The sequence below is a fragment of the Cyprinus carpio genome, chromosome A1 (assembly GCF_018340385.1).
Source record: "Cyprinus carpio isolate SPL01 chromosome A1, ASM1834038v1, whole genome shotgun sequence".
Taxonomy (NCBI): Eukaryota; Metazoa; Chordata; class Actinopteri; order Cypriniformes; family Cyprinidae; genus Cyprinus; species Cyprinus carpio.
The window spans coordinates 2895089-2916160 of NC_056572.1; the positions used below are offsets into that span (position 1 = coordinate 2895089).

Sequence of the window (21072 nt, forward strand, 5' to 3'; positions counted from 1 at the left end):
AGTAAATGATGCTGAAAATTCAGCTTTGCATCACAGGAAAAATTATTTTTTTTTAAAAGTATATTCAAATAGAAAAACTATTATTTTAAGTTGTAACTAATATTTCACAATATTACTGTTGTTTTTTCTGTATTTTTGATCCAAATAAATGCAGGCTTGATGAGCAGAAGAAGAGACTTCTTTCAAAAACAACATTAAAAATAGTAATGTTTCCAAACTTTTTGACCTACTACTATATATTATATATATATTATATATATATATATATATTATATATAGAGATATGATATATATATATATATATATATATATTATATACACATATATATATAATATATATACACATATATATATATATTATATCTATATATATTATATATCTATATATATATATATATATATATATATATATACTATAATATTTTTTTTTTTTTTTTTTTTTTTTTTTTCAGTTATTTTTTTTTTTTTTTTTTTTTTTTTTTTCAGTTCTAGTTTTAGTTGACCATGGTTCAAATAACAAGAAATTAAAGTTTTTCAAAACATCGGAGTTTTTAAACAGTATATGTAATTACCTTGGAGTCCAAAAATCGCTGTACATTTTAGTTAATTTTTATTTAATTTATTATTATTATGGTAACACTAAAGTATTACAATTATTAATCTATATATATATATATATCTATATATATATATATATATATATATATATTATATTATATATATATATCTATATATATTAAAGTATTTTTTATATTAAAAATGTAAATGATGTAATAAGAAATCCTTGATGTTTTTCATATTTATGTTTCTTGCAGGAGAGAGGCTCAGGTTGATGTAGAAGGACAGTTTCTGGTCAGAATTATCTACGAAGATGCAAAAACATACGACCTTGTGGCTGCTGCAAGCAAAGTACTAAGTAAGATCGTTTTTGTTGTTGTAGTAGTTTTGGAAAGATGGAGGTAATCATTTACTAAAACCTTAATTAAATTGATTTATTTATGGTTTATAAATCAGAAGTGGCCTGTTAGTAATGTTCTGTTAGTTCACAGCTTGATGTGTGAGAGAAAAATATTGTGATTAACTTCAATAATGAAATGAAGTGCAGAAATGTGAATTGTTTTAATTTTAAAATTTTTTTTTTTTTTTTTTTGTTTGTTGTTTTTTTATATGGTTTCTTCTCCATTAGAAATAGATGCTGGAGGCATCTTGCAAATGTTTGGGAAAATGTTCTTTGAGTTCTGTCAGGAATCTGTGTGTTATGATATTATCCTAGTGGTGGTGTGCTATGTTGTCGGAGTTATTATTAGTAGTAGGATGCTGTTTTTTTTATCAAAAAAAACAGAGGAGGAGATGTTTTGAGAAAGTGACGCAAGCAACACTGTCTGTTCTCTGTTTCACACATTGCATGTAGTGAGGCTGATTTTTAGAAGAGTTAGAAATAATAAGAGATTATTTTGTTAGACTGAACAATAAAAAGGACATGCTGTGCAGAAAAGAAGTGACAATAACATCATCAGATATATTTTTTAATTAATCCTCAATGTCCTTTTGTTATTTTTTGTGAACAATTAGTGAAGTAATAATAATGTAAATTATAGAACTTTTTTATAATTTTTTTATTTTTATTTTTTTAAGAATGAAATTTCTTGAAATTCCATATGGCTTTTTCGGTAACACTTTACAATACGGTTCCATTATTTAATGTATTATCTAACAAGAACAAAAATGAACTAAACATTTATTACTGTATTTATTAATCTTTGTTAATGTCAGTTAAGGAAAATACAGTTGTTCATGTTAATTCAATAATGTTAACAAGCACAAATTTTATTTTTAATAATGCATTAGTAAATGCTGATATTTAACATGAAGTAAGATTAATAAATGCTTTATAATTATTGTTCGTTCTTAGTTCATGTTAACCAAAGTAGTTAACTAATGAACCTTACTGTAAAGTGTTACCGCTTTTTCTATAGTGAAATTAAAATTGTTGTTAGGGAGTAACTTTAAAAACAGAGACACTTTGATTTTCATATATATTAAATATTTATATATATTTAGAAATGTAATAATATATTTTTATATTTATATTTATTCGTTTAAATATTTATTTAGTATTTTTATATTTATATTTATTCGTTTTACAGTACAGACCAAAAAGTTTTGGCCAAATTCCATTTTTCAATGTTTTTGAAAGACAAGTCTCTTGTCTGCCACGCATCAAGCCTGCAGTTTATTTATCAGACCAAATACAGGAAAAAACACCGTAATAATATGATGAAATATATTACAACTTATAATAGTCGTTCTATTTGAATAACTTTAAAAAAATAATTTATGCCTGTGATGCAAAGCGGAATTTTCAGCGATCAATTACTCCAGCCTTCCAGGACATGCTAACATCCAGTTCTTCAACATGATCATTTAGAAATCATTCTAATATTCTGATTTATTATGAGTGTTGGAAACAGTCTAATATATTTGATGAATAAAAGGTTAAAAAAGAACTGCATTTATTCAAAATAAAAAAAAAGAAAATTCTAATAATTATCTATTCTAATAATATATTTTCTTTTCTACACTTTTTTATCAATTTCATCCTTGCTGAATTAAAAGTATTATTTTATTTAAAAAAAAGAAACAAACAAATTTTTACTGACCCAAATTACTGACCAGTAGTGTATATGTTATTACAAAAAATATTATATTTTAAAAACATAGCTTTTTTTTTTTGTTTGTTTTTTTTCATCAAAGCTATCCTAAAAAAGTATCACATGTTCTGAAAAAATAATATGGAAAACTGTTTCCAACGTTTGATAATATCATCATATTAGAATGCTTTCTAAAGGATCATGTGATAATGATCTAAAAATTCAGCTTTGCATCACAGAAATAGAATGATAATTTAAAAGTATAATAAATTTAAAAACAATTATTTTAAAATTGTAATAAATATACAATCATTAAATTTTTTTTTTTGTCGGTATTTGTGATCAAATAAAATGGAGGGCTTGATGAGTCAGAAGGAGAATTCTTTCAAAAACATTTAAAAATAGTAATTGTTTCAAACTTTTGGTCTGTACTGTATAGTATATATATATATATATATTATAATATATATATAAATATATATATATAAATAATTGCTTACTACTTTTTCAATTGGGTAGACTGAGTTCGCTACTTTAAATATTGAGTAGCATTTTGTAAAATGCAAGCTAGAGAACCGCTTTTCACTTCTTTTTCTCACACTCACTTTTTGCTCTTTGCATCACCACGTTAAGATCAGCTTGTTCTCTCCTTCAGAATCTGGACGCATTGCATGACCATCTGGGCACCATCTACCCCGGCATGCGCGCTCCGTCCTTCCGCTGCACGGACGCGGAGAAAGGGAACAACCTCATTCTGCACTATTACTCTGATTGATATGGGTGTTAGGGTCTTCGTTATTTGGTTATTGGAGATGGTTGAGCAGGGTTGCGCAGCAGATTCATGGAACTGAGATTGAGATGAAGGTCTGCTTGTGCAGTGAGCGTCCTCCCATACAGATAGATTATTATTTATTTTTTTTGCATTATGCATTACATTGATTGAAAGTGACAGAAAAGACAAAAATACACTTTCTATTCATTAAAGAATCATAAATAAAACATTGATAATTATAAACGTGATAATGAAGATTGGGGTAATGATGCTGAATATTCACAATAATAAACATTTAAAAATATACTAGATGAGAAAACTATACTTTTAAATTAAATTATAATATTAGTGTTAATATTTCTCAGTATTACTTTTTAGTAAACAGCCTTGGTGAGCAAGGCTTCTTCTTTTAAAAACATTTTTAAATTTAAGAAATTCTTAAATAAATAAATAAAATAATAATAATAAATATATATATATATATATAATGACGTGTAAATATATAAAAATAAGACAGTGGATGAGACAACCATACTTTTAAATTGAAATAATGTTTAAAAATATTACTTTTTAATAAAGCAGCCTTGGTGAGCAAACAGAGACTTCTTTTAAAAACATTTTAAAATTTAAGAAATTTATATATATATTAAATATATATATATAACATGTATAAATATATAAGGATATATAGGTAGATTTCTCTCCTGAGAGGGGCTCATTGATAAACAACATTATGATGAACTCCCTGTGGTTTATCTTTTGTCACCTCACTTCAGTCTCGGCCTTATTTTCCAAATAAATCCCCCGCAGCCAATAAGAGCTAATCATCCCCCAGACGGCAGACTGCTCTTTCCGTCTCTCTCTCTCTCCATCTGGGCTTAGTGTGAAATGAGGGAGTCCAATCGACAGACCCTCGAAACGCAACACCTGACTTGTTGAAAAAAATGTTAGCCATCGTCGTCATGGTGACAGCAGGGCAAAGAGACAGCGACTTGACGTCAGCGAAATGGGCTCAACTTCAAGCTGAGAGAAAAAACAACAGCTTCTCTACATTCAGCCCAAGCTGATATGAGTCTACAGTAAAACAGCTTTTAGGGCCATTTTCAGTGATATTGCTGAAGAGAAAACAGAGAGAGAGAGCGCTGCAACCAGTGTCTTCATTACGTAAAAAATTCCTAAAGTTATTTCTGTATTTGACTCCTACTTAAATACACTAAACATTGTCTTTTATTAAACACTCAGACACACTTGAAGCTCTAACTTTCTCTTTGCTTAGTCTGCATGCGAAGCGAGGAATGAGATCACTGATCCTTAGCACTTAACACTTATGTAGATAATAAATAAAAATAATAGTAAAAAAAAAAGTGAAATCAAAGATACAGTTTAAAAGCAAATGTCATTTAATATAATTTAATAGGTAGCTTATTAGTTATTCTGTTCTAGTCTATTATTATCATTCTGTTACTGTTTTTCTGTTCAAACTTATTTTTTAATTATTTTTAAATGTTTAAATCATTTAATCATTTCAGACAAAATTGTAAAGTTGTGAAAACCCTTTCCCCCCACACTAAAATTGTTTTATGTCTTGTGGCTACACTTTTAAAACAGTATTTTAATATTTACAGATCGACTTTTTTTTTCTTTTTTTCTTCTTCTTTTTTTTCTTTTTTTTTAGAAATTAGTGTTTTCGTTTAGTTTTTAGTTTTTGTTAAGAATTTAGTTTTTGTTAAAAAATGAATCCTAAGCAGTACAGAACATAATCAGCACACATGCAAGATAATAAAAACAATAGATAAATATATAAATAAACAGGCATAAATTAATGAATAAAATTACAAAGATAAAGATATTTATACAGTAAAAAAAAATAGTTCATTTAGAAAAAATACTAAACACTATTATTGACTATTATTAATGATATTTGAATTATATTTTCATTTTATATTTTCTGTTTCCATTTTAATTTTAGTAAATTTTAGATTTTTGTTGTGTGTTTTTGTCATTTGAATTAATATCTATATAGTTTTTATTAAGATTTAAGATTTAATATTTTAGTACTTAAATGAAAATGAGAAATGTTGCATGGCCACTGGCTAAAATAAAACATGTTGTATTGTTCCAGTTAATGTTTGTGTTATATCAAGTGATTGTTTTATGGTTTTAGTTAATGATAACCCTGTATCAGTCCATCACTTGGCTTCAGTCATCTTCACAATGTTTGGAAATGCACTTTCCTCCAGACTCTGAATCTGTTATTTGTGGGGGTGTTCCAGGTCATTCAGCAGAAGAGTGAAGAATGTGATCACATTAAGTTCTTGATTGAGGAGAAGGACTCGGAGGAGGAGGCGTTTTATGAAGACCTGGATGGTTTCGAGGAGAACGGGACTCAAGAGACGCGGATCAGTCCGTATACCTTCTGCAAGGCTTTCCCGTTCCACCTGATGTTCGACAGGGAGCTGATGCTCACACAGTGTGGCAATGCCATCTTCAGAGTTCTGCCGCAGGTTCGTCTGCTCAAAAATGATTGTTTATTATTGAAATGATGGAGCACAATGTGAAGCGATGTGTGTCATCTTCCAGCTGCAGCCTGGCGTCTGTAACCTGTCCTCGGTGTTTTCTCTGGTGCGGCCGCACATAGACTTCAGTTTCCATGGTATCCTGTCTCACATCAACACCGTCTTTGTGCTGCGGAGTAAGGTCTGTCTGCCCCAAAATACATTATAGACTGTCTGATATAAAACCAACAACACTCTACAATTCGCTACAATGTTGTTATTAGTTTCTGACACAAATTGTGTTTATTAGTTCTACAGTGCATGTCACACACTCATATACTTTGTTTTTTAAAACCACCAACACTCTACAATTCGCTACATAAACATACCGATATTGCATAAATATTTTATTGAATATACCTGTATATATGACACTATCATCAATAACTGATATAAAATTTTATAAATATGATTATCGACACCCCCTAATAATTACCACATACCGATATTAAATTTATATAAATACGGAATATGACTTATCGACATATACCGCTATTAAATTTATATTATGATACCTGTAATTATGACACCCTAATTTACACAATACGATATTAAATTTTATAAATATTGATTATCGCGATACCTGTATATTATGAACCCCCTAATTAACACAATAACCGATATTAATATTTTTAAATATAATGATTATCGAATATACCTGTATATATTGACATCCCTTATTAACCAATTATGATATTTAATTTTATAAAAATAATGATTATCGTCAATACCTGTGATATTGAACACCCCTGATTAACACAATACCGATATTATTATTTTTAATAAATATAACGATTATCTTCAATACCTGTACATGACCCTAATAACAATACCGATATTAAACAATAAATTAATTATCGAAATATACTGTATATTGCGACACCCCCTAATTAACACAATTACCGATATAAAATTTTTTAAACTAATGATTATCGAAATATACCTGTATATTATGACACCCCTAATTAACAAAATACGATATTAAATTTTATAAATATAATGATTATATACCTGTATACGAATATAACAATACCGTTATTAATTTCTAAATACTAATGATTCGAATATACCTGTATATTACGACACCCCCAATTAACCACCGATATATTAAAATTTTATAAATATAAACGATTATCATCAATACCTGTGTATTATGACACTCCTAATTAACATGATTATGATATTTAACTTTTTTAATATTATCGTCAAAACCGGTATATCGCGACACCCCTTATTATCACAATAACGATATTTCATTTTTTAAATATCATGACTATCGTCAATAACGGTGTATTAAATCCCTAAATAACATGATTAGATATTTTTTTTTTTTTAACATAACAATTATAGTCAATATCGGTATATTGCCACCCCTGATTACCATGATAACAATATTTATTTATTTTTTAAATATAACAATTATCTTCAATACCTGTATATCGCGACACCATTAATTACAACGATAACAATAATTATTTTTTTTAAATATCTGTATATTGCGAAACCAATAATTAAAATGATAACGATATTTCATTTTTTTAATATTATGACTATCATTAATAACTGTATATTACAACACCCCTAATTAACACAATACCGATATTAAATTTTATAAATATAATGATTATTGAATATACCTGTATATTATGACACCCCTAATTAACACGATAACGATATTTTTTTTTTTTAATATAATGATTATCATCAATACCTGTGTATTATGACACTCCTAATTAACATGATTATGATATTTAATTTTTTTAATATAACGATTATCGTCAAAACCGGTATATCGCGACACCCCTTATTATCACAATAACGATATTTCATTTTTTAAATATCATGACTATCGTCAATAACGGTATATTGCGACATCCCTAATTAACATGATTATGATATTTAATTTTTTTTAAATACCGATTATTGTCAATATCGGTATATTGCAACACCCCTGATTACCATGATAACAATATTTATTTATTTTTTAAATATAACGATTATCTTCAATACCTGTATATCGCGACACCATTAATTACCACGATAACAATAATTAATTTTTAAAATATCTGTATATTGCGACACCAATAATTAAAATTTCATTTTTTTAATATTATGACTATCATTAATAACTGTATATTACAACACCCCTAATTAACACAATACTGATATAAAATTTTATAAATATAATGATTATCGAATATACCTGTATATTGTGACACCCCTAATTAACATGATAACGATATTTAATTTTTTTTTAATATAACGATTATCATCAATATCTGTGTATTATGACACTCCTAATTAACATGATTATGATATTTAACTTTTTTAATATTTTTATAATCCGTCAAAACCGGTATATCGCGACACCCCTTATTATCACAATAACGATATTTCATTTTTTAAATATCACGACTATCATCAATGCTGGTATATTGCAACATCCCTAATTAACACGATTATGATTTTTTTTTTTTTTAAATAACGATTATCGTCAATATCGGTATATTTGCAGCAACCCCTGATTACCATGATAACAATATTTATTTATTTTTTTAAATATAACGATTATCTTCAATACCTGTATATCGCGCGACACCATTAATTACCAACGGTAACAATAATATCAAATTATTTTTTTTAAATATCTGTATATTGCGACACCAATAATTAAAATGATAACGATATTTAATTTTTTTAATATTACGACTATCATCAATAACTGTATATTACGACACCCCTAATTAACACAATACCGATATTAAATTTTATAAATATAATGATTATCGAATATACCTGTATTTTATGACACCCCTAATTAACATGATAACGATATTTAATTTTTTTAATATAACGATTATCATCAATACCTGTGTATTATGACACTCCTAATTAACATGATTATGATATTAATTTTTTTTAATATAATGATTATCGTCAAAACCGGTATATCGCGACACCCCTTATTATCACAATAACGATATTTAATTTTTTAAATATCACGACTATCATCAATGCTGGTATATTGCAACATCCCTAATTAACACGATTATGATATTTCATTTTTTTAAATTAACGATTATCATCAATATCGGTATATTACAACACCCCTGATTACCATGATAACAATATTTATTTCTTTTTTAAATATAACGATTATCTTCAATACCTGTATATCGTGACACCGCTAATTAACACGATAATGATATTTAATTTTTTAAACATCACGGTTATCGTCAATGTCGGTATATCACGAAATTCCTGATTACCACGATAACAATATTACATTTTTTAAATATCATGATTATTGTCAATACCGATTTAATTGTTACACCCGTTACAAATACAAGAATAAAAATGCATGTTTAAAAAAAAAAAAGATATTTAAAAATGCATTGCTTGTAATGAAACTACATGACACAAGGTTTGTTTATGGTTTGTGTAGGAGGGTCTGTTGAACGTAGAGACTGCGGAGAGTGAAGATGAACTCACAGGAACAGAGATCAGCTGTCTCAGACTGAAGGGCCAGATGATCTCACTTCCTGAGACGGAGAACATCCTTTTCCTGTGCTCACCAAGGTAGATGGCTGAGGCTGGGGAATAAAACCAACAAAGCAAATGAGTAATTTTTGTGGCTTAATCTAATTGCATCAGTTCTGATTTTGAAATTGTGACTATAAATTTGTAAATTTGTGTAACTATTATGTTTTCTTATTTTTCTTCTTTGTATTTTGACTTTTAAATGATTTTCATTTCATGTAACCTATTCAGTTATATTTATTATTATTATTATTATTTTTTTTTTTTATTATATTTTTTTTTTGTAATGTGAACGCTTAGTGGTTTTTGATTTTTGTTTCATTCTAATTTTATTTTTTTTTATTATTATTATTTGGCCTAAATTAGATGTTCACATAAAGCGTTTATTCATCATTTATTGATTCTCAGATTATCGTTACTATGAACTACAAAACTACACATTGTCGATCATGATATCATGTAATCTGTAATCTGGTAAAAAAACAGTAAAAACACCTGGACTTATAGCCATTTATACACAACAGTAGTACCACTAAAGGTGCCTTTTTTACAGTGCGTTATCCAGTATTTGCTTTAAGTGGTTTATCAGGTAGAAAAAAATTCACATCGTCAGGCATTTTTATAATTTTTATTTTGGTATTTATGCATTTAATTCTATTTTTTTTGAGGGATAGTGTTGTAAAATATAGATTTAGTTTATTATATAAATATGAGCTGTTTTTTTTTTATTATATAATATGTGGTACATTTTTGTTTTCGTATTATGAGACATGTTGTGGAATTATGTTCTGATGGGACTGCTATATTGGTATATATTAGGGTCATGATGTTCAGCTTTACTGAAGTTTCGTGGAGAGTAACATTTTGATTGACTTTTTGATATCTCGATTGATAGGATTGATGATCCAGTGTTTTGTCGTTTGCGTATATCAGTGTTATGAATCTGGATGACCTGACGAGGAGAGGTCTGTACCTGAGTGACATTCCCCTTCATGACGCCACCCGTGACCTTGTGTTACTGGGAGAGCAGTTTCGTTTGGAGTGTAGTATGAGGTGGGGGATGGGGTTGATGTCCTGACATATGATGTGCACAGGATACGATCCGTGGAGTGTGGGAAGAAGAAGACAGACAGGTCAGTCCTCTGTGGAAGCCCGTTTCCACCACTGAAGAAAAAATAGAAAAGGTAATCGCAACTTTGTATCTGGAAATTTGTGTCTGTTAATTCTGTTTGTTAAGTCGTTTGGTGAAGACTTTGAGTTGTGACTTTTTTTTGTGGCTTTTTTCTTAGAGTTGCATGATATAAACTCACAATTACGAGATCTAAAGTCAGACTTGTGAGATATAAACTTGCAAAAGTCCAATTCTGAGCAAAAAATTGTGAGTTGTTATCTTGCAATTCTGGTAATACACAGCTTCGACTTTATATCTTGCGATTTTTACTTTATAACTCGCAATTGCGTGTTTACATCTTGCAATTCTGAGAAAAGTCAGGAAAAAAAGTATTGGGGGGAAAAAAGTAAAGGAAAAAAGAATTGCAAGATGTAAATTCGTAATTGCGATAAAAAAAAAAAAGTCAGAATTGTGCGATTAAAAAGTCGGAATTACCTTTTAATTATTTTTCTGTGGTGGAAACAGGCTTCCACAGTCCTCCACCTTGCCACATCGAGGAAATATTTAAAGTATGTCTGCTGAACAAAGAAAAATACAGTTGTAATAGATTAATCATATTCCTTGCAAAAATATTGATAGTATTGTTCAATTTCTGACATCATTTTTATGCTTCTTCCCGTCCCTTCTTCACTGATTCTGTGTGGAGTTTACAGTAATTTCCAGAGAAATATAATAAGTGGCTCATCTCCTCTGCGTGTCATCATTACCTTTGTACAGTAATCTGTAAATTACATTACATGTCAATCAGAGTTTTAATGAGTGCTTGCACAACTCAAGCTGGAAACAGACTGTAGTCTGATCCAAGCACCCGGATCCGGACCAGTACACTGAGTAATACAACTATAAGATCAAGTTTAGGCCCAAACCCAGATGGCAACCTAAGCCCTTATGGTCTGTAGTTTGGTGATATAATGCCGCATAGACTGTCGCAAGGCTGACGATTAAAAAATAAGTGTGATATTGGTTTCGCTGATTGATCGTTTCCCCTGCGTATAGCTTTTTAAGATGGAAAATGAGGCTGTATTGCGCTCTCCGTCTGCCTCGGTCTGTGAGCTCTGTGTTTGTTTATTAAATCTGCCGGAGAACCTTGAACGTCACCAGAGACCTTCTCTCTCATCCACACAGACAATAAATACCAGCTAGAGCTACACAGCCGTCTGTGTGCAAGCGTTTAATGCTAGAATTTAAAACATGACTGGAATTCAGAGGAATGGGTTCATAATGTTCATACACATTTGAATACGGACTAAGTTATTTTCTCATTTGTGTTTCATATTACATTACTGTGAGTAACTGACGTGTGTGTGTGTGTGTGTGTGTGTGTGTGTGTGTGTGTGTGTGTGTGTGTGTGTGTGTGTGTGTGTGTGTGTGTGTGTGTGTTTAGCTCATTTCAAATTTACATTCTTGTTTTGTTCAGTAGTGTTAGGTCACATGCATTTCTTGGAAACCTGACTTGTTGATAACAGGTGAACAAATGGGCCGTGTTCTGAATGTGCTGAATAGTGCAGCTTTATCTTCTCTAGCAGGTGTCCTGCACTGAAACTTTAGGACACTGAGATGTGACAATGCCATTTTCTTTCATTTGCATGCTTTTTTTTTTTTGCATGTGATTTTAGGATACAGTTTTTATATGCAGATTAATTCTGCCAGTAGGTTTCGCATCATGTAAAATAGCTGTTTATGTTTTTGTGTGTGTGTGTACAGTACTTACTGTTACTCACGCTGTTTGTTTATTTAGTTTTGGCTACATACAAGGCCAGCATAACTTCTCTGTGTAATAATGTGAAATGTATTAATAAAGAGCCTGTTTTGTATTCTTGGGAGATCATGAGCAGACCAAATCATTGAAAATGTGTCTCATGAAGAGCTCAGCTGCAACAAGCCCAGACATTTTTTTTTATCCATAATTGAACACATTTAGGAGTTTTGGCCAAAACTAATGCATAAGACAGTTATCATATGTACATGAGAGAGACATGTTTTCAGAAATTATTTAAGTTACTGAGTGGCCTGGGAATCAGACAGTTATCATATGTACATGAGAGAGACATGTTTTCAGAAATTATTTAAGTTAGTGGGTAATTTGCTGCCAAAATGTTAATAATTTTTGGTTGTTAAGAATTTATGAGTAATTTATATATAATAAAAATTAGTTTTTTTGCTGCCAAAAATTTTTGATTTAATTTTTTTTTTTTTGTTGTATTAACAATGTTAACAATTATAAAAGATTTTTATTTCTTTTATTGTTAAAAAGTTTGTGTTTAACTTTATATTCCATCCAAGAATCCAGAAAATGTATAAAAATTTTCAGAAAATATTAAGCAGCAATAGCAAATCAGCATATTAGAATGATTTCTGAAGGATCATGTGACACTTTATACTGGAGTAATGATGATGGAAATTCGGCTTTGCATCACAGAAATAAATTATATTTTAAAGGATATTAAAATAGAAACCATTATTTTATATTGTAATAACATTTTGCAAGATTACTGTTTTTTTTTCTGTATTTTTTGATGAAATAAATGCAGCCTTGATGAGAGGAAGAGACTTCTTTAAAAAACATTACAAGTCTTACTGATCCCAAACTTTTGACCGGTAGTGTGTGTATATATGATGTTGACTTTCAGTTGTACAACTGAGAGATCTGAAGTGCCTTTTGATTACAAACGTTAGTATTTGTGTTTTCCCTTCGGCGGTACAGAATAAGAACCGAACAGATGGATGAATGTCTCAATGTAGGGAGCCAGTACTCACACTGCTCTGTGGATAATTAGCACTCAACCTTCTGGGAAAGTACAGTATCTAAAAGAACGAAATCATGCGCATTATCCCATGGTCAATTGAAGTGTATTTCACAAAAGGATTTTGTATTAGATGAAATAATTTAGGTATTCTAACACCTGAAGTAAACAAATGTATCGCTTTGAATGAATGCGTATTTTTCACAAGTGCACATGATAATGATGATACCTCTTTGTTTCAGATTGCTGTATTCGGTTCTACCTCCGTCTGTCGCCAATGAACTTCGGCACAAGCGGCCCGTGCCTGCGAAACGGTACGACAACGTGACCATCCTTTTCAGCGGCATCGTGGGGTTCAATGCGTTCTGCAGCAAACACGCATCAGCAGAGGGAGCCATTAAAATCGTCAATCTGCTCAATGACATCTACACCAGATTTGACATTCTCACGGATTCTCGGAAGAATCCTTATGTGTATAAGGTGAGTGACTTTCAATCTGGAATTTGACATTTGGATCCGTGTTTTTTTTTGGTGCTAGACACATTAAAAAACCTTTGTGTTCACAAACGGAGATGTTTTTGGCCACATCCAGAGATCTTCAGCACACAAAAGAAATAACTCTATGATTGTGACTGGGCTACAAATATCTCTTGTCAAATATGTGTTAACTGTGTTATTGCAAGGTGCAAAATATGAAAATCTACAATCATTTCAAAGACACTTTCAGCAAGCTAACAGTAATGAAGTGTCACAGTGTAACAAAGTTCAGCTTCAAAGTTCAAAGACAAAAAATCTTTTATAAGGCTTTTTATGATGCGTCGTTTTATGATCAATCTTTTATGATGTACCTAATTAATATGAATGACTATATTTTGAGCAGGGTGTGAAGCTACTTTTAGGTCAAGTGTCAGAATGAATCTAATGTGGGCTGATTTTTTTAATTTATTAAACTTTGCTGTAGGCAACACAGAGTGAGTATGCAATACTGGGATAGCACATTGAATTTACTAATTAAATTCATCAGAGGCTTTAATCAAACAACAATTCTGATATATTTGATAACTTTGGCTTTAAGCTACATTAAAAAATAAACTGTGAGAGTTTTTGTAGCTTTGCAGTAGAATGTATGCCTTTTTATTCTACATAAAAACAACTGTTTATGTATTGATTTCTGTACAAAATGGCTCATCTGCCTTTCTGTTATTTGTGTGCTTTGTTTCTGTCTCTTTGTGTTTTTTCCCATGACCAAGTTTCTCAGTCTGTTGGATTAATCATTCTGTTCACCTGTTGCCTCATTAATTAACTCATCAATTCCTTCGTGTACTTCAACCCTTAGTTTGCTTATGAGTTTGCTACTGTATAATACACAAGTTTAGCTAAAAGTAGATATTTTCTGTAGCTTTATTAACCTTTTAGCTGGTACTTTTCCAACTACACATCATGTACAATGCTCTCTTAAAAACAAGGGCATGAGAACATGTCCTTGATTTACGTCCTTGGCGTAGAATGCACTTCATGTAGCTTTGCTAACTAAACAAAACGAGCAGTTATAGAATTTCAAGGCTGGCTCACCCCAAAAAAATCAATATTTACTTTAAGCCAACTTTATCTACATGGTCTAAATGAAGGACTGGGCTCTCTCTTTAGACGTTGTTGTGATGAGGTTGGAGAACAAAACACGAGGAGTTAAACTGGCAACTTTTGCAGTGTGCATTGTCACGGAAACTTGGATGAATCAAAAGTGTCCTAAAATTGGTTATCTTGGATGATAGCCTCATTTTTTCTTGTCTTTTCTTTTTTTTTGGCTGTATTCATATCACAAACTAAGACCAGTTGTTATCTTACAGTCAAGGCCACAAAATATCTTTAAATGGTTTAATGAGTCTTTTAAATTAATTTCTCATCTTGGATATCCATTAGTCAATATATGATGATTAAAAATGTTATGTAAATACACTGCCTGACCAAAAAAAAAAAAAAAAAAAAAAATGAGTGAATTTCATAAGAGTTTAGGATTGTATTATTATTGCAATGATTAATACATTTCTGGCATGTTGTATTTTTGGCAACAGTTCTTTTAAAGGTGCTGTATGTGATTTTTTTGACTGTACTAAAGCATAAAAATACCATAAAATGTTTGCAGATATTTAGGAAACATGCTAAGTTCACATACTTGTTGTGCGTTCCGTGTCGGAATGTCTGGTTTTGTTTTGGTCTGTGTGAGTGTGACTACTCTCAGTTTGTTTAAATAGTATTTTTTCATACATGGGTTGGTTGTTGGTTGTTGATAAAGAGTGTTTATTGCATAAATGAAAGCAAGTGAATTAACTGAGTCACAGATCTCAAATTCTTCTCGACCTAAAAAGCCTCAGCATCCATCTGAGAAGCTCTGTGACCAGACGAATATTAAAACACGGATGAATCAACTCATCAGTTAGGAGTGTAAACCTCGTCGCCTTCCTTTGTCAGTTGTGCTCGTTACAGTTGTGTGTCTTTAATCTGGCATCCCACATGAGCATCGAGTCTGAGGAGGAAACTCGCTTGAATATTTTGAATTTGGACTGCAGTTCCCATTTCAACCACTAGCTGTCAATATCACATGCCGCAGCTTTAACCCTCACTGATGCAGTGTGTAGCATTTTGTTTCTCAAACAACCGTGTAAGAAGACGTACACATGTACAGTCTTTCACAGGTTGAGCCTGATGAATTTTTGCATATGGAATATGTTCATTTTTATTTTTTATTTTTTGGCCAGGCAGTGCATATACACATTGTGCAAATATTATTGCATCAAGTAAGTTAGTGTTAAATGTGTTAAATATAAAATTGGGCTGGGAAACCTAAAATATCCCAGTGTAGCTCATGGAAAGTCCTTTGAGGTTCTTCATAACCACAGGCACGTTAGCTATTTTTAGCGGTCTCTGATTTGAAACCATCTCTCTGTTCTCTGACAGGTGGAGACTGTTGGTGATAAGTACATGACCGTGAGTGGTCTTCCGGAGCCCTGCACCCATCATGCAAAATCCATCTGTCACCTGGCCCTGGACATGATGGAGATCGCTGGACAGGTGAAAGTAGACGAGGATCCTGTGCAGGTGATCACTTTTCTTGACCCAGATACAAGTTTAAACAAACAGAACATCTTTTGTTCCGGAACATCTTATCAGCTCCAGGATAATGTAGTATCATATCAGAAGAGCTGAATTATGTGGACACGAAATTAGAAAAGTGTTTGCTCAAATCTTATCTTAGCCTGATGACTGTAAGATTGATTATATGTAACGGAGAACATTACAGCATCGTCACATGAACAAGAATATCCAGTGCTGCTTTCCAAAGACCCCCTCAAACAGTGATTAAGCATATAATACATTTTGTATTTTTTGATGTCACTGTAACTTCTTTTTTCATTCAGTTTTTTCTGGTTTCATTTTTCTGGTTTTAATGGTTAAATTAAATTGTAGTAATCAAAATTAACACATCTAATTAGCTGAAATCATAAAACTCATCAAATGTAACAACAGTTTCTTTGTTTATGTACGTATATATAAGTATGTAGAGTATGTATGGATTTCAGAAATTCTGTTTCCTGTTTTAATTTTTTTCTGGATGTATGATTTAATACATGAGTATGAGTTAATCAGATGAATGCATAAAACGTTAACGTTTAAAATACAATCAAATGAAGATTTAAACACAAAGGAAAAATTGTGTGATTATTCCTTTAGAAATAAAGTTTAAATAATCGTATTATTAATAATAAATGAATAATTATTAAATATTAATAAAATAAAAAAATAATTTAATATAGTATATTTTTATTTTATATTAATATAAAATAAAAAATAAAATTAATAAATTTTAATAAATTAATCATTGTATTATTATTATTATTATTATTATTATTAATAATAATATTATTATTATTATTATTACTTTGAGATGTACATTCATTTCTGTCAAAATTTCTTCAAGTTAAAGCAGACTTTTATTTTGATGGGTTGTTGTGAAGACCTTTAAGTTTCTGTGTGTGTGTGTGTGTGTGTGTGTGTGTGTGTGTGTGTGTGTGTGTGTGTGTGTGTGTGTGTGATATGCCGACTACACTCTAGAGATTTCAATATGTGCGCAGCACTACTTTTGATTTATTCATCCAAGATTTGCAACATTCCGAGACATTCCATGTCTTACAGTAAATTCAATTTTTAGGATTGGATTCCGTGATTCAGTCTGCATTTTCCACATTGTGGAAACAATTCTGACTTTTTTCTAGCAATTCTGCGTGATATAACGTACAATCGCAAGAAATGAAGTCAGAGTAGCGAGTTTATATCTTGCAATTTTCTCAGAATTGCACATTAATAACACACAATTCTGACTTTACAGCATGCAATGTGAGTTATAAAGTCAGAATTGTGAGAATTCAGTCAGAATTCAGTGTGTGGAATCCCATATAATACACAAGTATATAATGGCCATTATGTATTTATAATTAAATGCATAAATAAATCCTGAATGTTTAGACTTGTTTAATGCTCTGCCTCATAGCATCAGTTAAACAACATATCTTGCATATTTTGTGCACCCACCCACCATGCTGTCCTTCATGAAACACCCCCATCATAAAACATGCTGGAGTGCAGTGTATTAAGGGTGTTTTATGATTTCTAAGAATAGCTCTAGAATGCATCTCAGAGGTGTTCGACGTGTCTGTGGTGAAGTCTCAGTAAAGGATCTTTTGTTAAACCAGACGGCACAGGTACAGCATGTTATTATATGTGCGACTGTTGAAGATGTGCCCCTGGAACACTAAGAGCATCTAAATTAGAGAGAAATGACTGTATTAGGCGAATGGCATGGACACTTTCACACCAACACACACACACACGCATGCAAAAGTAAGCACAGTCTGGCACAGGGAGACACCGTCAGATCATCCTTCCTTTCAGTGTTTAAAAATACACCCACATGCACTTTTTTCTGCTGGTTAGCTCAGCTCTGGCACGTACACACTGTCTCGCTCAGAGGAGGAATGCTGGAAACACAAATGCAGGAAAGAAATGAAAGAAAGACAGATTTCTCCCATATAAATATGTCTGAATTGTTAAAGACGATGTGAATATTAATGGGTCATGTGTGAATGTGAATACATTGCCCATGTAACTGTTATGTTTTGGAGCAGATCACCATTGGAATCCACACAGGAGAGGTGGTCACAGGGGTCATAGGTCAGAGAATGCCCCGTTACTGCCTGTTTGGAAACACCGTCAACCTGACAAGTCGTACAGAGACCACAGGAGAGAAGGGAAAGATAAATGTGTCAGAGTACACATACAGGTGAGAGGAACCTGAAGGATAGAAATCTGCATTGAATAGTATGGATTATGTCATGTTTTATATATATATATATATATATATATATATATATATATATATATATATATATATAAAAATAAATAAAAAGATTATTGTACAATTCCAGTTTTTCTACTTCAACATTTTACATTAAATTACATTTTCTTCTTAATTGTTTGAAAAGTATACTTGCAATTTTTGAGTGAAAATAGTTTCTAGACCATCTTTTTCCCACTGTGTTTGTTTTTTTTTATGAAATGGTCAGTGTGCAATTAATATACTGTACTTTTAGAAGGTTATTAAAACACTGTAAAAAGTAACATATAACATTACAGAGCAATTGCATTCAATCTTTTTTTTTTTTGTTGGTATAAATTAAATTATAAATACTTTCTTTCAAAAACATTTGTAATGATTAAGTGATGCTACACAAAACATATATATATATATGTACAAATAGCCAAAGGATATAAATTTCAAATTAGAAATACACATTCATTAAAATAGATTCAGATGTTGCAACTTTGTATCTCAAAATTGACAAAAATAAAAATAAAAATTAGAAAAATGTATTGAAATATATGAAAATAAATTTTTTTTTATAAACTAGATTTTTTAAGTATTGAGTGATTTATACTAAGTCACGATTGTAAATAGGGCTTGTTTATAAACCAAAATTACTTATATTTCTTAATATAGGTGTAGATATGATGTGAGTATTTTCTTGTGGAGAGATATGTGTAATCAAAATAATAAAATAAAATAAAATAAAATAAAGTAAAGAAAGATTTTTGTGTGAATAAATAGAATGTTGTTATTGTGTTGTTTTTGTTCAGGTGTTTGCAGTCGGTGGAAAACGCTGATCCTCAGTTTCATTTGGAGCACAGAGGACCTGTAACCATGAAAGGAAAAAAAGAGCCAATGAAAGTGTGGTTTCTCTCACGTAAGACCTAACGGACGCACCGTCTGCCGTTTTTAGTGTGTCAGTGCGCTAATGTGTGTTCTTTCTGAAATCTATGAATAGGAACATACTTTGCTTTCTTCATCCAGATCTTTTTATTCTTCCCCTCTCAAATTAAGAAGGTTCTTTAGTGACCCGTGCATTTCAAGTGCCAATTATCTCTGAATCACAGATAATGACAGAACAGGGGGAAAGGGTATTACGGAGCTGATGGGAAACAAGCTCTACACATTTCACACAGAAATATGGAAATGACCGTCCATTTGATATTAACGATACTACTCTTGAGTGCCAACTATTGAACTGATTTAATACAGAAAGAGAACATCTGAATAAATACTACTGGAACATGATACTCTATGCAACATGCAGATGTGCTCATCAAGTGTTTATTTCCATCATTTTTATATTTATAGCAGAGAATGCGACAGCAAGTTATTTTCCTGTGTCCTGAGTGTTCGAAATACCTAAAACACTGTTTTTGTTTTAATTGTGCACATTAATTGAGAAATAGATGAATCACATGTATTATATTGGAAATACTCTATAATTAATTTTGCTAGACGGATGCATGCTGTAAATAATAAAAACGCCTGCTCATTGGAATCATATTAACACTCTTACATTGCATCAGAGAATTTACCAAATATGTAGATATAAGCTATTTTATGATTACGGTTTAGTATATGTTATTGTGTTGCTTTGAGGAGTCGTTACTGTGTGAATGAATGGATTCTAAACGAGTTGAATATTAAACATTTGAAAAGTGGATCCGTTTGTATTTAAGTTTGTATTCATTGAATCTCACTGATAGAGCTCTGTTTTGTAAAACTGTCATGTCACGATGATTTTATGTGCACCGCTATTTGCAGCATATATCTTGTATTAAAATATTATTTAAAAGATCTGCATAGTCCGGTTGGTTGGAGTTTTCTTTTTTTCATTTTATGACCCTAAACATATTCATAAGTCTGTCTAATTGAAATACAAATATATAGTCAAAACAATTGAAAACATAAACATAGTCAAATCTAAAATCACATTTTTAAAAAAAAAAATCAGACAAAGAGCCTCAGACTCTGTGTTAGGAATACAAACATTAATAAAAGCATAAATGTGACTCTGGAGCACAAAACCAGTCATAAGGGTCAATTTTTCAAAATTGAGATTTATGCATCTCAATATCTTCATGGAACATGATCTTTACTTAATATCTTAATGATTTTTGTCATAAAAGAAAAATCTATAATTTTGACCCATACAATGTATTGTTGTCTATTGCTACAAATATACCCCAGAGACTTAAGACTTGTGCTCCAGGGACA

The 21072-nt window shown here is 30.8% G+C and overlaps 1 protein-coding gene and 1 long non-coding RNA gene across 4 annotated transcripts in view; one reads left to right on the plus strand and one right to left on the minus strand.

Moving 5' to 3' along the window:
* The window catches only part of LOC109069220 (guanylate cyclase soluble subunit beta-1), a 24612-nt gene extending 3960 nt beyond the window's left edge, over positions 1-20652 (plus strand). Inside the window, 13 exon segments of the mRNA XM_042767012.1 lie at positions 816-916; positions 1187-1280; positions 3285-3462; positions 3465-3515; positions 5697-5927; positions 6004-6120; positions 9424-9557; positions 10452-10560; positions 10563-10651; positions 13676-13913; positions 16389-16529; positions 18614-18768; positions 19623-20652. Coding sequence (XP_042622946.1) covers positions 816-916; positions 1187-1280; positions 3285-3462; positions 3465-3515; positions 5697-5927; positions 6004-6120; positions 9424-9557; positions 10452-10560; positions 10563-10651; positions 13676-13913; positions 16389-16529; positions 18614-18768; positions 19623-19740 — 1756 coding nt within the window. The 3' untranslated portion in view covers positions 19741-20652.
* Positions 10798-18760, minus strand: LOC122146705. Of its 3 annotated transcripts, none has more exons than XR_006161222.1 (5): positions 18619-18760; positions 18400-18466; positions 13663-13798; positions 13447-13494; positions 10798-11207 (listed from the first exon to the last, which is right to left on the minus strand). It is a non-coding gene; the product is annotated as an uncharacterized LOC122146705 (long non-coding RNA). The 3 variants fall into 3 exon arrangements; XR_006161226.1 differs by having other exon boundaries at positions 18582-18721; XR_006161230.1 differs by lacking the exon at positions 18400-18466 and having other exon boundaries at positions 18619-18742.
* Positions 20653-21072: the final 420 nt, after the last annotated feature.